Here is a 16,680-nt window from a genome sequence, read left to right as displayed (position 1 = left end):
TCGTGGCTCACAGGTTACTACAACAACAGTTGCAGGTACAGGTAATGCGATGATCTGACCTGAGAGCGATGTATGCTTTTCTTGGAGTTCTTCTTCTGCTTCTTCTTCGTTCAGGGGTTAGGTTCGTGGTCGGCAGCCTGGGCTAGCAAGGTGGATGTCGTTTGAGTTTCTGTTTGTGTTTCATCCGTAGTCGGATGTTGCTCCTATGTATGATGTTGTTGTACTCTTGTGGCATTGTATGCCTTTTGTATGTATCCCCAGCTATTATGTAATGGTACGATGTAATGATATCCACCTTGCAAAAGCGTTTCGATATGCGGCTCTATCCTTGGTGGGACCTTCGAGTTCCTCTCGGATAGGATCGCATATTGGGCGTGATAGAGGGACTTCAAGAACGATCTACACTGACTCTTCTTCCACTGCAACTCGGAGTTGGTAACGGTCTGATCCAAACCACATCTTCATAGTGTTCCTGATTGATCATAGGGTGATTTTTTTTCCTTTTTCTACTATGTTTCCCAACAAATACTTAGCTACTACTACAAACCTATAGTTGTGATATGGACTATCCACCTTATGGAAGCAGTGAACCGATGATTTTGGTGGGGATGTATGTAGAATCACCCCCCCCCCCGAAACAGTCTCTAGAGACATGAAATGATTATTTTTCTCCTCTTCTTTCTGGGCATGCTCTTTGTACGATGAAGAAAAATCACATAATTAACAAGAAAAGGGAATAATAGGAAATCATTGACAGAAGGGCGGTGGAGGTTGGCACCTTCGGTCGCCCTTCCACATTCCTTTTGGGTCATTTCTTTTGATATCGCGTGGTTTTTTTCTCTCTAGATTTTTATCTTCTTAAGTCATAGAAATAGCCTCTTCCAGAGGGAAGTGGTTTATGATGGCTATTAGTATACTAGTCCTCAAAGCCAATCAGTTTTATAAGTAATAACACAATTAAACTTTGAAGAATAAATACATTTTTGATATATCACCCCGCCCTCATTACTTCACCTTCCTCGTGCATTTCCTTCTCTCTGGACCACACACCTCCTCAGATTTGTCGTCACCGCCAACAACCTCATGTTGATGCATGTTAGGCACTCCTTTGTCGATACCGTGGGGACTCGTCACCTTGCCAACAACCACATACTTTTTCATCTCCATCAACAGTCATCTTGTTGTCCTAATCTTGTATCGTCCTCAAACCGCTCATTTTCTCCCGTCCACTATGAAGGCCAATGCTACAAGTATTAACTGTTTTGCGACTACGGTGTACTCAGAAAATCTATAAATCATGGGAAAAAAATGTAGGCCTACAAAATCCACAAATCAATGTCTTGACAAGTCATATTTTCTAAATTGCCAAACTTGTGGACAATTGGGAACTTATCTAGAGGTGGGCAATGCAACTTGGTAAGCAACCAGATAGCCAACATTTTTCGCTTTGTCCAAACATTGGCAAACCAAATCTGATATCAAAGCAAGCATGCCCTTATGCTCTTTGCTGCAAATTATTATTTCCATTGATCCAAAATAAGTGTCACGGTTTTAAACTAAGGTTTGTTCAACCTTAGTTCAAAATTGTGACACTTATCGTGGATTGAAGGGAGTAGTATTTTGTTGCCTACTAAACGAAAAATGTCCTCCTAATAATCTCGAGCTCAAATGCACCCTTATAAAAAATAAAATAAATAAAAATATAAACAAATTCAAAAATATTGTTTTTACACAATAACCATTTTTATATTTTTGTATGGCTGCAAATTTTCATGATGAAATCACATTCATGGAGATTTGTTTTTTTTAACAAAATCAGCTCATTAAAATTCTTTCAAAAATAGTCTTTTTGAAGCACTTTTGTTTAGCCCTAAGCATTAAATAATGTTTTTCTCCACGGAAATTTGCAGGTATGTAGAACATTTAACAATGTTTGCTGCAAAAATATTAGTTTTTAAAAAAATATCTGTCATTTTTATTATTTTTTACTGTTTACAAAGGTGCATTTGAGCTCGAAATAAGAATGTGGCAAATATCTAATTTTCTCCGTCTAATCGTGACGCGACACGCGAGCCTCGTCCTCACCTCCTGCTCTATAAAACAGGGAGAACCCATCTTTCCTTCCAGGTTCCAACAGACCCCGACCGCCCCCGCCGCACAGCGCCACTCAGACGCCGGCGGCGACCCTTCCCTCCACAAAGCCGGGTGGGCGCGGAGGGAGGAGGGCCGCGGACCCAAGGAGCCCCGGAGAGGAAACCATGGGCGCCGAGGCAGAGCAGCAGCAGCAGCAGCTTCCTCCTCCCTTCCCCCAGGCCGGCAAGGCGGACTCGCCGGCGGTGGTGGGGCTGCAGGTGTCGGCGCTGATCGACCACGTCGCACGCGTCGACTGGTCCCTCCTCGACCGCGTCCCCGGCGACCGCGGCGGCTCGCAGCAGGTCCATCCTGACCCTTCCCTCTCCCAACGCTTTGCGCACGCCGTCGTGATTCGTCTCGCTAGAGTACGTACGCCGAGACGGACTGCCGCCCCGCTTTGTCTCCAATTATTGAGCTACCGGTGGATCGCCATGTGCTCCTGCAACTCTCGTCTCGTGGGTTCAGCCTAAAAGAACTCTGTTCACTCTCAGAAGAAAACTGCGCCGCCACCATACGTTTCTTGCTGTTCCTAGCTGCCGGCCATGTGATATTTGGATCTCCTGCCCCTAAAATAATATCGTGCTATCCTTCACTCTCTATTGCAGAATTCCTCCTTTTCTGCATCAAAAAGTTCAAGTTACTGAACTGTTCGCCTCCTTAAAAATCAGCGGGCTTCCCCGTACATTTTTGTGATTCTCTTGTGTTATTTTTGTGACCCTCTTTGTTATGTGGGCGTCAAAGATTCTTCAGTATTCTTCAAAGTGTTTGACTTGCTAGTTCTGGCTTTGGGGGTTAGCTCAGTGCAGATTCGCCCCCCACCCCTCCCGTACCACTGCAGTCTTCTCTGCACTGAATTCAAATAAAAATAGTAAAGCACTACTTTGGGTAGATTCGGGTACACAATACACTATATGTTGTGTTGCTTTCATTGTTGAAAGGCTTGTTTATGGTTTGGCCTGCACACTTCTGGAATTGTCAAATAAGGCTTCATGTCGTACAGCCTGATTGGTCCATCGACTAGGTTATTTGAGTTAGGTCTTGGGGTTGGTACATGTTTTGTACCGGACAACACCTTGTCACTATCACCTAGTGTTCTTGACCCTCCGTTTACACAACATATAGTTGCAAGCTCAACATCTTGTCAGAAAATGTCGATAGTTATAGTGTCTCATTCTCATGTTTCAACTCCAGATCCAATTATGAAACAGAAAAGAGGTTCTGGAAAGAAATGAAGCAGATTATGCTTTTGTGGTACCTTGATACATCATTTTAAGACCATACATTCAGAACATTTTGATGCACAGCTGCTGAGTCCTGTTGTCATCTCTAGAATATGGTACTTGCTCATTAGGAAACAATAATTTCGTGATTCTGAGATTCCATCTTCGTCTTTGGATCGCTAAATTTGGCATATGTATTTTCTCTAAATCATGTGATTTTATTATGCCTTTTAACAAATGATGCCCGTGAAGTTTCAATTGAGACGGCAAATTTGTATTAACCACACTCACTCCATCTATCAAATTATCTCCTGTCTTACTGAGGGACTGAGATAGGTGATTCTACAATTCACCTTGCTGAAGTCTTGTCAAATTTGCAAAAAGGGAAACCTCAATATCATTCTTCTTGTTTTAGTACACGTCCAAGAGCATGCCATATTGGTTTAGGAGGTAGTATCCCGCAACGCAAAAGCACTTGCACATGAAAAACAGTTTAGAGGCAAACTTATCAATGAAAATTGAAAAATGAAGATATAGTGTTTGTAGTCAACATTCATTCACTTCTTATAGGCCTTAGATATTAATAAACTGGACTGAAGAACAATGTATTTGTCCTTTTTTTCTATCTACAACTCTACATCACACACTATTTCTTAAGAGTCGTGGATTGGCTGTGCATGGAAACATTTAAAAATATAATATACTCCCTCCGTCCAATAATATAAGACGTTCTTGCAAGCTATGTTGGCTTGCAAAAACGTCTTATATTATGAGATGGAGGGAGTAACTGATATGGCATTCCTATATGGGGATTGTGACCTTACATTCAGTGGTTACGTTGTGAATTTATTTGACAATTGTATTACGATCACAGGTATCTTTTGAGGAGTTGGATCATATTCTGAATGAAGTGAATGCCCTTATCCTTCCTTCCCATGACGACCCCTCTCCAGTAAGAACTATGGCTGGTGGTAGTGTTGCCAACACAGTTCGGGGTCTGTCAGCTGGTTTTGGGATATCAACTGGAATAATTGGAGCTCGCGGAGATGATGACCAGGGTATTTTGTTTGTCAACAACATGAGCTTTAGTGGTGTAGATCTCACAAGATTAAGGGCAAAAAAGGGGCACACTGCACAGGTAGTCTAAAATCCAAAGCCAACTTTATGTTATTCCCCTTATTTTGCTACTTAGTGGACAAGGCTGAAAAGAGTACCATTATAGTGTGCATGCTTGGTTGATGCAAGTGGCAATCGCACCATGCGCCCATGCCTATCTAGTGCAGTCAAGCTCCAGGTAACCCGTTGTTTCACTCAGTTTTAAATGTTAGTAGTATATAGCTATTTTCTCTCAACAATCCTAATCTTGGACTCACAATTTGAACATGTGACAGGCCAATGAGTTCACTAAGGAGGACTTCCAAGGCTCCAAGGTGGCTTCCTTTTCCTTTTACTCTACAATCTGTGCACACATGTTCGATCATATATTGCTGCCCGGAAAGCAAATTCTGTAAAATGTATGTCTAACCTGGATACCTTTTTCATCATTGGATACTGACGTGATGCAGTGGCTGGTTGTGAGATATGCACAACAAAACCTTGCTCAGATTATTGAGGCTATCAGGGTTGCAAAACAAGAAGGTCTCTCGGTATCATTAGATTTGGCTAGTTTTGAGGTTTGACTACATCTTTAACAAGCTCATTGCTCAGTTGATTTTTATTTGCAAAAACAGACAGATTTAGTTTCTTTGCTTTATCTCATTTGTGCAGATGGTTCGCGACTATAGGTCACAACTAATTGCCCTGTTGGAGACAGGCAACATTGACCTTTGTTTCGCCAATGAGGATGAAGCTAGGGAGATCATAGGGTGATTTTCTCTACTACTATAAATCATTATATTTAAGTAGGTAAAAAATAGAAGGGGTAAATTCAAACTGCAAAGCAAATCCTTTTCTTTTTCTTTCTGTAGCAAACTGTTGATGGCCCTCTTTTCATTCCCTTATTATGCATCCGATATTCGTCTGTGTGTGCAGGGGAGGGCTGACATATGATCCAGAGGATGCGCTTGCGTTCTTGTCCAAGCACTGCAAATGGGCCGTTGTGACTCTCGCTTCAAAGGGGTGCATCGCAAAACATGGCAAGCAGGTGAGACTCAAGCATCAAAACATCAACAATGTTCTCTCCATCTTCCGACCAATTACAGCCAAGCAATAGAGTGCCGATGCTAACCAGCATGTATTTGCCTAGGAGCAAAAGAGAGATGCTAGCAGTAGTTGATCCTGATTCAGCTTGTAAAGCTGAGCCAAATGATCTGTGCATGCAGGTTGTTCAGGTGCCGGCCATCGGGGAGAGCAATGCGGTGGATGCGACCGGTGCGGGCGACCTGTTCGCGAGCGGGTTCCTGTACGGGCTGGTGAAAGGGCTCCCCCTGGAGGAGTGCTGCAAGGTCGGGGCGTGCAGTGGCGGGTCGGTGATCAGGGCCCTCGGCGGGGAGGTGAGGCCGGAGAACTGGCAGTGGATGTACAAGCAGATGCACGCCGGTGGGCTGCTCCTCCCGGAGCTCAAGAACTGAGCCTCGCCTATGCGAGAAAAAAGAACTTGTGTTCAGCCCCATTGGTTGATTGATTGTATCGCTGATTGGAAGTGCTTGCTCCCATTGATCTCCCATGCGTGTATGGGAATGGGCAGGCACGTTGATGATGATTTGCTGGAGGTGGATGAGGAGATAAATGAAAAAGAACTGATGTGGTATCATGCATATGTGTCTGAATTTGAATTTGACTCGGAATTCAAACATCTGACTGTGGTATACTAAACGAACATAAACGTAGTCATTTTTATTATTGGGACCTCATCGAGAGGGTAGGGTTCCTGCGATTTCATAAAGAAGAGTATAGTTGGCTCGATTTATAAGTAAAACCAGGCCGAAAACCAAGACCACACAACAACTTGATTGATTAAGGGACAATCAATCGAAAAACCCAACAATGACCACAAAAAAAAGATAAAAACAACAAAGCCGCCGCCGCCGCCTGAAGTGGACCTCCACCGCCAACATGCTTGCTACCTGTAGCCCGAGACGCCTTCAAGAAGGAAGAATAATGCCCCAGGCGCTATTGTCTCCGGCATCGACCCTGGCCGATCAATAGAACTTTCACTCAGAAACCGCCCACAACTCCCTGCTGAACCTTGGGATAGGGCCCGATGGTGGTTTGATATTTTGCCACTTTTAGTAGAGGGTTTGACACGGTTTTCACCAGGTTTTCGATATTAAGAAAACTTGTTTTTCCTTTGTTGTGTAGAAAATTGGAAGGAAATCAATTAAGTCGATTGAAGCCAAATGGAGCAACTTTTGTTGTGCACCAGTGCTTCCAGAGTGCAAGACGACGTATGGTACAAGCACAATTGAACAAAATCGTTCAAATTCAAAAGAGTGCTAAAATATACTTTTAATCCATGCACCTGCGAATACATATCTAAAGATATTTTCCCTCTTTTGTTAGTATAATCACACACAAAATATGCAGTTGCATCAATAAAATCACACATAAAAAATGCAACGACAACGAGGTACTTCGTATTTAATTGCCATGCATGTTCAGCCCAAAATGCAAATAATGACTACGAAGCTAGTTCATCTGCTCCTCTTAGCATCATCAAAAAAATAAACTCAAAATCATACAGTTATACACAAATGACAAGTTTACATACATAGTTACATACACAAATTAAAGTATAGTACACATCCATAAAACAAAACCAAGCCGTCGTCATCCTCCAAACGGCTAGTGTTTTTACTTTCTCGAAATCATGGTGTCGGCATAAATAACCACAAACTTTACGGAAAAGATAAATTCCGAATGTTCAGATTTTAAGCATGGCAATCCACTTTTTCGTGGCAACTTTAGTTTTTTTTAGAAGAAAAGGGCATCAGCCCCGGTTCCATTTTCATCAGAAAACAAACCACCGAGTACATCCTTATTACAGCCTACGGATTCAGAAACATAAAACTCTACTTTCCATAACAGAATCAGTCTATACCAAGCGTAAGGCATTGGGAAAAACTACTGGCACAACACCACCCAAAAGGAAGGTGACAGAAGTATCATCCCTCCATGATCACCATCTTGTCTACTCCCATCCATCCTCCCATCTTCTTCAAGGAATATTGTAGCGAGAGTTCCCTCTTCCTCATCCTGAGCAGCAGAGGTGGTCTTTTTGCAGCCTCCCAGATAGCTGCTATGATCCTCTCCACGCGCTCTCTTGCACTTCCTTTGCACAGGATCTTTCAGAGATTGCAGAAACCTCCTATCAACTTCAGAATCACTAGCAACTTTAGTTCACGTGAGGTTGGCAAACATGATATTTTTTCAAAAAAAAATGAACTGAGACAAAGTTGTCATGTTTTAACAACTAAAGTTGCCATGAAAAACGTTCGAAATGACATGCTTAAAATCTGAGGGGATTTATCGGGTCCAAACTCTAAACACGAATCCATGATTTCCCATTTATTCGTGGACGCAAAATTGAACGACGCCGTCACTCCCGTCTCCCGCCCTCTCGTGCCACTGCCATGGCACTGGCGCCGCGTGTGTCGCGCGCCCTCCGCCCCGTCCCCTCCGCATCCCCCTCCCCCGCCGCCGCCGCGCTCCTCGCCTCGGCATCGCCTCTCCCGGTGCGCCGCTTCCTCCAGCTCCACGCGCACCTGCTCCGCACGGGCGTCCTCCCCCTCGCGCCCGCCGCCGCCGCCGCGCTCCTCTCACTCGCGGCCGCCTCCCTCCCGCCCCTCCGCGCGCTCGCCGTCCTCCACCACCACCTCACCCCGGCCTCCGTCCCCTCCACCTTCTGCTGCAACTCCATCCTCCGCTCCCTCTCGGAGCCCAGCGCCCTCGGCTTCCTCCGCCGCATGCGCGGCCTCGGGCGCCGCGGGAACGCCTTCTCCCTGGCCATCATCCTCAAGCCCTGCCGCACCCTCGCCCACGCGCGCCAGCTGCACGCCAACGTCGTGGCCGAGGGCCACCTCCGCGACGCCCTTCTGGCCACCTCGCTGATGCGGTCCTATGCCACCTGTGGCGCCGGGGACAGCGCGCGCAAGGTGTTCGACGAAATGCTTGTCAAGGACACCGTCGCGTGGAACGTTCTCATCACTTGCTACGCGAGGAATAAGAGGACGAAGGACACTCTGAGGCTCTTCGATGAGATGAGGAAAGGTGATGGTGAGGCGGGGCCGGATGAGGTGACCTGCATTCTGCTCCTCCAGGCATGCACGAGCCTGGGCGCGCTCGACTTCGGGGAGAAGATCTGGGAGTATGCGGTGGAACATGGTTATGGTGGCGAGCTGAAGGTGCGCAACTCATTGATCACGATGTACACGAGGTGCGGGTGTGTGGAGAAGGCGTACCAGGTTTTCTGTGAGACTCCTCGGAAGAGTGTGGTCACATGGAGTGCGATGATCTCGGGATTAGCAGCAAATGGCTTCGGGGAGGATGCTATCTTGGCATTTGAGGAAATGAGTAAATCAGGTGTTGCTCCTGATGCGCAGACTTTTACTGGTGTGCTCTCTGCATGCAGCCATAGTGGGTTGGTTGATGAGGGTTTCAGGTTTTTTGATATGATGCGCTGTGAGTATCAGATGATGCCAAATGTTCGCCATTATGGATGCATTGTTGATCTAATGGGCCGTGCTGGGTTGCTTGATGAAGCATACCAGCTTGTGGTTAAAGAGATGAAGGTTGCACCTGATGCGACAATTTGGCGAACTCTTCTTGGTGCATGCCGGGTGCATGGTCATGTTGATCTTGGAGAGAAGCTCATCAGTCATCTAATTGAACTGAAAGCGCAGCAAGCTGGTGATTATGTTCTACTGTTAAATACCTATGCGGCGGTTGGGGATTGGATAAAGGTAGCGGAAGTTAGGAAGTTGATGAAGGAGAATGGAATCCAAACTACCCCTGGCTGCACAACTGTAGAGCTTAACGGTGAGCTCCATGAATTTATTGCAGATGATGATTCACATCAAAGAAAGGCTGAGATTTACGGGAAGCTTGATGAGATAAACAGGCATTTGAGAATTGCTGGTTATGTTCCAAATGTGTCATCTGAGTTGCATGATTTGGATTCAGAGGGGAAGGAATGTGCCCTGACCTATCACAGTGAAAAGCTAGCAATCGCTTTTGCTCTTCTTGTGATGCCACAGCGTAGACCAATACGGCTGGCAAAGAATCTCCGTGTTTGTGTAGATTGCCACAATTTTACGAAGGTATTTTCTGGCGTTTATAACCGATTAGTGATTGTAAGAGACAGAACCCGATTTCATCATTTCGAGGGAGGCCAGTGTTCATGCAATGATTATTGGTAGAGCATCCTTTATGGTGGATATCAAAGATTTGAAGTGTCCATGCACATTTGATGTCAGGACCTCAAATTTGCAACCTTGATACCAAATGACACTTGATGACCAGATGTGATGTGATTCAGTGATTGCCAGGCATTCTACTATTAGGGCATATCGACCCAATTCCACAAGGAAAAAAACATAAGTTGCTTTATATGGACTGCAGTCACATCTGTGTGCAGGGTCTTCCCTCAAAGAGTGATGTCTGAGACTTGGCAGTGGTTCAGTTAGAAAGACTGTACATGCTGCTTATAGGAGCACCCTTGTAATAAGCATGCTTTGTTGGCATGCAATATAGGACATCCTTGGCTAAAAGCGGAACAGAAAGAGATGACGGATTGTGGCAGCTTCTTGTTGGTCTGACACATCAGGTTTCGTAGACAAGCACTACAAGCACAAACAGTAAGCATAATAAAGCCAATATCTGTGTAAGCCTGAGAATTTTGACTAAGCTTGGCTATTTCAGTTTGGCAGCAGTGATTATATTAAAATCAAGTCAGTAAACCTCCATACCTATTTTCAAGGACCATTGGCATTATATGCATGACAATGCGACAATGTTGAAATGCAAGGCGCTCAATTGCAGTCATCTGAACAAGTTGAAAATACATGGTTCATTGATTCCCCATAAGTAATACTTTGAACAGCAGCACCAGTATCCTTCTGCATTTTCTTTGACAGCAATTCTGTTTCAGCAGAGCTTGCTGTACTGACCAATTCTGTTTCAGCAGCAGCTCGATGAATTCATGATCGTTGATGTGATACTCAAGAGCTTCACAATCAGATAGCAGGAGATGCATTTTCCACTGGCACTATTTATTTTTCATGTGATGCTATGCCTGCAGTAAACTACATATCCTAGTTCATACTGGGAGGTAGGAACGGCGGGTCATCTTTACCCCCTGCCTGCTTTTTTGCAAACCTGACGGTTGCTTTAGTGATCCGTCTCCTTTGATGTTTGAAGCCTGAACACCTATACTATTCTTTTTCGGCAGCGGCAAAACGGAAGTGCCAGGGGTGCTTGTTTGCTGAATGCTGAACTGAACACCCGATCTCCTCTGACTGATATTTACAGATGTAATGTAATTGGCAAGTACTCCCTCTGTTCCTAGATATAAGTCTTTCTAGAGATTCCAACAAATGACTACATACAGAGCAAAATGAGTGAATCTACACTCTAAAATATATCTACATACATCCATATGTTGTAGTCCATTTAAAATGTCTAAAAAGACTTATATTTAGGAACGGAGGAAGTAGGTGCATCAATTTCAACCCGGGTAATTCTCTCTCTTTGAGCAACCCTATCAAAATTGCAATATTGGCAGCCTCTATAACCCAACGGAGAGCACTACATATGCATATATGGAGGCTGATGAGGTGATGCGCAAGCTCAAAGTCAAGACATATTTTGGCTGCCTCCAAATCGTGAGAATCACTTGTCAGTGGGACATCCTTTTTCCCCATTCTCCCTGTCATCCCCACTTGAGGTGTTATGCATATCACTACGCGCGTACTCTGAACCAAGAAGGGAATCAAGGACAAATAAAATTGTCAAACCATAAATTTACAACTGCCGTTGGGCCTCCTCTTTAAGAGGACAAAATATGGGGAGGGGGTTGAACGGCATGCGGCGGTCGCGATTGCATGAGGATCATGTGCTCATGTCATGCCGGCGGAGCCTCTTAAGACGCGGGAACAAATGCACAACCAAGTTGAGATCATCGTGCTAACACCGCGTGGTAGATGCGGTTGACAAAAGGTCGCGTCATTCTGGCAATGCTTCTTAAGACGCGGGAGCGAAGGCACTTGCGAGTTTTCTTTAACAAAACACTGCCGAGTTGAAAACGGCATTGTTCTTGTGCTCCCAAAGGTGTCAGCGGCAGAGCAACATGAACATGGGTGCTGACATGTCGTCACGATGGTGACCACCGACAAAGCAGCAAGAGGGGGATGTCCACCCCCAAGCCGGCGCAGTCACCCATCCATCCTCTCAATGGACAGAGTGAAGACGGAGCAACAACCTCCTTCTTTGGTGGCGACGGAGCGAATGACACGGCCACCCTCCTCCTTTGGTGACAATCGCACTCTCAGGCAACAAGGTATTGAGCTCCCGACATCTGTCGAACATTTGCCCAGATGAAGGAGCGGTGCAATTGTAGCGCCCAAGATGCGATTCTATCCCAATCACGTGACGAATTCATGATTGGGGCACAATCGCATTTCGAGCGCATACAAGTTGGTATCAGAGCCTTACCGCCCTTAGGAGCCCCCTTGATTGACCGAATCGTTGATGTTGCCGAGTCTAGAAAAAAAACTATTTTGAGTCTAGTTATATCGGAGAGTAGGAATTCTTTTTACTCCTTATCCCCGTCGTTGCTTTGGTGAGGAATTGCGATGTAGGTGTTTTTGTTTCCATCACTCTCCCTTTTCACTCAATTTTTTTAGGATCACGCGGGTATTATGGAATCGTTGCGATATCGATGTGACGGAAATTCTGTTCTTGGTGCCTCCTGACATTTAGGGGTTGTGGCAGTGTCCCGGGGAGTTGAGCTCCAAGGTGTTTTCGTCACAGTTGTTATCGTTACAGTTTCGGAATACTAGAGGACGCTGACATCGAAAATGCTTCTATACTCTTTGTGGTGAGAGTAGTTTGGCGCCACCCAGTACTGGGGAGAGCGATCAGATGTATTGCCACAGCTAGTATATCAGATGTTTTTCGAGGGTCTGAGGTACACAATTTCTGAGGTTCTTGGTTATGTGTTGAGCAGGCAGTACATTTGGAGCGTAGAATTCTGCTAGGAGTTATGTGATGATATTTTGCTCCTTGTACTTGTTGTACCGGATTGCATAACCCAGAATTTCCGGAGTTCATAGGTGGGAATTCAAATAGTTACCCAGGATATCTTTCCGACAGATACATGATATGGGATTAGGGAAATCTCTATCATATGTTTGTTTCCGGCTTATTTCCCAAGCCAATCCTTTGTTTTGTTTTGAGTTGTGGTTTTCGAGTTGCTTCGAAGTCAAGAGTTGACCCATACCTTTTTTTTAAGTAGTGTTCTCATATTTCTATGTGAATGCTAATCCTTCTGAATCATTGAGATTGTCATGTCAATCCTTTTCAACCGGTGCACTTCTATTCAAGTTACTTCATACGGGCGCCGTTGAGAAGCTTGAGGATTGTCGTTTCATCCATTCCAAGTTGCCTTTGTTTTTCCCACCCTCCCACCATTTTCTTCAAGGACTCAGATTTCGTAATCAAGTATCCATTTTATTCATGAGAAGTCTATTCATTCTTTTCCTTCAATGTTCTCACACTACAAAAAAATACACTTCCGTGATGATACGTGTTTGTCACAGTAGGTCACGTTTTTTGTCATGCATGTACATCCATGACGATTTTATGACAGAATCAAGATAGTCATACCTGTGTTGTCGTAGAAGTGTTCCATGACATTACCAAAATTATCATCATGGAAGTGTCCACTTCCATGACAATAAATCACGCGTCACATAAGTGCTTTCGTCAAGGGTGACCGACATGTGGCATCCACCGTAACGGAACGTTGTTAAGCTATCGGGTTCGGTTTTGGATCTGATAACCCGTTAACAGCCCGGACCAATGGGGATTTTCCACGTGTAAAATCATCATTGGCCGCAGGAAACACGTGTTGCCTCACCGTTGGGACAGATGTCATCCACTCATTGGACAGGAGGCGCCTATGATAGGTCGACACATGGCACAGCCCAACAGTGGCCCATTCTGATGAAAAAGGTCGGCCCAGTAAAAATTGGCAGGCCGGCCCATATAAGGCCTACTTGTGTCACGTCCATTTAAGCCCACGACCCATACGAGATGTGCCAATTCGGCCCGTCAATGGCCCGTTAAAGATTTGACACCATTGCAACCCATCGTTAGTTCGAGCCCGTTAACAGCCCGCTATATATTTGGGCTCAATATTGGCCCGATGAGATTTCGGCCTGTTAACGGCCCATTTAATGGATGGGCCAATTTTCAGGATGTACATCTTTCGGCCTTTTAGCGACCCATTTAAATGTTGGGATAATTTCCGGCCCGGTGTGTCTTTCAGCCTGTTGACGGCCCATAAATCTGATAGGCCATTTGTAGTCGGACCTGAGTTTCGGCCTTTTAGCGGCCCATTTAAGTGTTGGGCCAATTTCTGGCCCGGTGTCACTTTCAGCCTGTTGACGGCCCATAGAACAGTTGGGCCATTTGTAGTCGGACCTGAGTTTTGGCCTTTTAGCGACCCATTTAAGTGTTGGGCCAATTCCCGGCCCTGTGTGCCTTTCGGCCTGTTAACAGACCATAAATGAGTTGGGCCATTTGTAGTCGGACCTTAGTTTTGGCCTTTTAATGGCTCATGCCCGTCATGGTCCAATACCAGCCCGGTTTCTCTTTCAGCCTGCTAAAGGCCCACAACACAGTTGGGCCATTTACAATATGACCTGACTTTCGGCCTGTTAGCGGCCCATACTCTTCATGGTCCAGTACAAGCCCGCTGTCTCTTTCAGCCTGCTAAAGGCCTACAGTATAGTTGGGCCATATGTAGCCCAAACTTAATAATGGCCTGTTAACGGCCTGTAAAATAAATTGGGGCACGTGTTGCCTGCTCCGATGTCGGCCTGTTAATGACCCGGGAGGTAAGAGGGCCAACCATTAACTTTTGGCCTAGTAACGGCCCATTAACTTAATGGGCCCACTAAAGTTCGTACATGTCTTTAGGCCATATTAGATAATTTGAGCCCATTACGATGAGCAATTATGCACAGGACCAAAACCGATCAAGCAAAGGTACGACATACAGGGAATAACGTTGCACATCCAGCATATATTACATGAAATTACATCCACTGGGCAATCAAAGATTGATGCCAGTGCAAATAAATGAGCAGAACCTAACCATCTACAACGTCACAATCTGCAACCTCAGCATAGATGATGCCCATAAGCCTGTGGGCAAGTTCTTGCTACTTTGCTACACTGTCTCTGAAAACATTGATCAGTTGTTGTGTCGCACGACTCTGCACCTCTGATTCATCCACCATTTCCATCATTGCTTCAGCCATTAATTGGTTCACAAACATACATTTATTCTGTTGCATTCGAGACAGAGGATACTGATCAGATTCAGATGGCGATTTTGGCAGGCTTGTATTATTGATAGTGGAGAGTGTCTCGACCACTGCATCATAACATAAATTAGGACGGGAACCAAACGGATTAATCATAAGTTATTGCCATATTACCTGGCCTAGATTTATTGGAAAGAAATAATGGGGTTGCCTTGCTGTTTTCAGAGTTTGTCTTCTTATCTTCAGCAGCCTGCACAAAATTAACACACTAGCATTGCTATCATCGGCCAAGTCAGATAATAGGAAAGCAACATTGACACAACAAATGTTTGGGCAACTAGTCTACACCAAATTAACACAATATGGCACAGCTATCATCAGCCAGGTAAGGTAGTACGAAAGCAACATTGACACAATGAATGAATGGGCAACCAGAGCAGCACTACAATTCAGTAATGTGTGTGATATGAGATAGTACATTTATGCAGCTCAGTATGCAAAACTACCAGGCAGTTTTCCTTACAAAAATCAAAATTGGCGCCTTTAACATTTTGCTACAACTAATTTTAGATCAGATAAATGTTAGATTCACGCTGATTAACAAAATACATGTTGATGTAAAAATATAGTGATATAGAACAGGTACTTACATCAGCATTGGAGCACAGAGAATTCCCGCAAGATATTTTCCTCGAATACGATCCCAATGGAGGAAGTCTTCTATCGTTTAACCTTATTTTCTAAAAGAGAGATGGGTAAGAAACATGTAAAAAATATGACCAGAATGCTATAAAATTTCATGATGCGAGGATACGCACACGCTTCTTAGAATGGAGTTGACATTCTTTTGCTGGACTGGAGTGGACTAGTTCTTTGGCCACTGGAATCTGCTTATTATCAGTGGGAGTTGGGTTTCTCTGTGCTGGAGCAGTATCTATGAAAAATGGAGTTGGTTTATTATCTCTTGGCGTTTGGATCTTTTGCAAAGACCTGGTTTGTAACCCTTCAGATTCTAACATAGCCGTCTTCCCCTTGCATGCCTTATATAGCGAATGGTGATCCAGTTATAAAACATGCTACAGCAGAGATGGAACAAGTACTGAAGAATAGAAAGGCATGACATATTGACATGTATTCCCTCCATCCAGAAATAAATGGATGGGTCTAGGTGTATTTCAGTTTTAGATACATCCAGTTTTATCCATTTCTGCGACATTTAATCCGGACAGAGGGAGTATGATGTAAGAGCTAGGGATACGACAGGACAACACGGTAAAAAAAACACTGAAAAACCCATTGCAGAACCAAATTATTCAAACCCACTGATATGAGATAGTACACTCACGCAGCTCAGGATGCAAAACTACCAGACAGTTTTCCTTACAAAAATCAACATTGCGGCCTTTAATCATACATTTTGCTACAACTAAATTTAGATCAGATAAAGGTTGGATTCACGCCGATTAACAAAATACATGCTGATATAAAATATAGTGATATACAACAGGTACTTACATCTACACTGGAGCACAGAGAATTCCTGCAAGAATCTTTCCTTATAAACAATACCATTGCAGAAATTCTTCTATCTGTTAAGCTTATTTTCTAAAAGAGAGATGGGTAAGAAACATGTAGAAAATATGATCAGCATGCTATAAAATTTCATGATGCAAGGATACGCACACGCTTCTTAGAATTGAGTTGACATATTTTTGCTGGACTGGAGCGGACTAGTTCTTTGGGCACTGGAATCTACTTATTATCAGTAGGAGTTGGGTTTCTCTGTGCTGGAGCAGTATCTATAAAAACTAGAGTTGGTTTATTATCTCCTGGCGTTT

General features: G+C 44.4%; 2 protein-coding genes across 2 annotated transcripts; both read left to right on the top strand.

The window, feature by feature from the left end:
* The first annotated feature begins 2,118 nt into the window (after window positions 1-2,118).
* LOC119294881 (uncharacterized sugar kinase slr0537-like) lies at window positions 2,119-6,127 on the top strand. Its single transcript, XM_037573158.1, has 8 exons — window positions 2,119-2,435; window positions 4,228-4,491; window positions 4,576-4,647; window positions 4,745-4,783; window positions 4,919-5,026; window positions 5,121-5,218; window positions 5,385-5,496; window positions 5,675-6,127. Exons 1-8 carry the CDS (start codon window positions 2,259-2,261, stop codon window positions 5,921-5,923), a joined length of 1,119 nt encoding a protein of 372 aa, XP_037429055.1. The 5' UTR covers window positions 2,119-2,258; the 3' UTR covers window positions 5,924-6,127.
* A 1,797-nt stretch (window positions 6,128-7,924) lies between these two features.
* LOC119292481 (pentatricopeptide repeat-containing protein At3g47530-like) lies at window positions 7,925-10,708 on the top strand. Its single transcript, XM_037571308.1, has one exon. It carries the CDS (start codon window positions 7,925-7,927, stop codon window positions 9,707-9,709), a length of 1,785 nt encoding a protein of 594 aa, XP_037427205.1. The 3' UTR covers window positions 9,710-10,708.
* The last annotated feature ends 5,972 nt before the right edge of the window (window positions 10,709-16,680 follow it).

The sequence above is a fragment of the Triticum dicoccoides genome, chromosome 4B, assembly GCF_002162155.2.
Source record: "Triticum dicoccoides isolate Atlit2015 ecotype Zavitan chromosome 4B, WEW_v2.0, whole genome shotgun sequence".
NCBI classification, from domain to species: Eukaryota; Viridiplantae; Streptophyta; class Magnoliopsida; order Poales; family Poaceae; genus Triticum; species Triticum dicoccoides.
The sequence above is the reverse complement of the archived record's forward strand: the minus strand, read 5'-3'. Positions and strand labels throughout refer to the sequence as shown.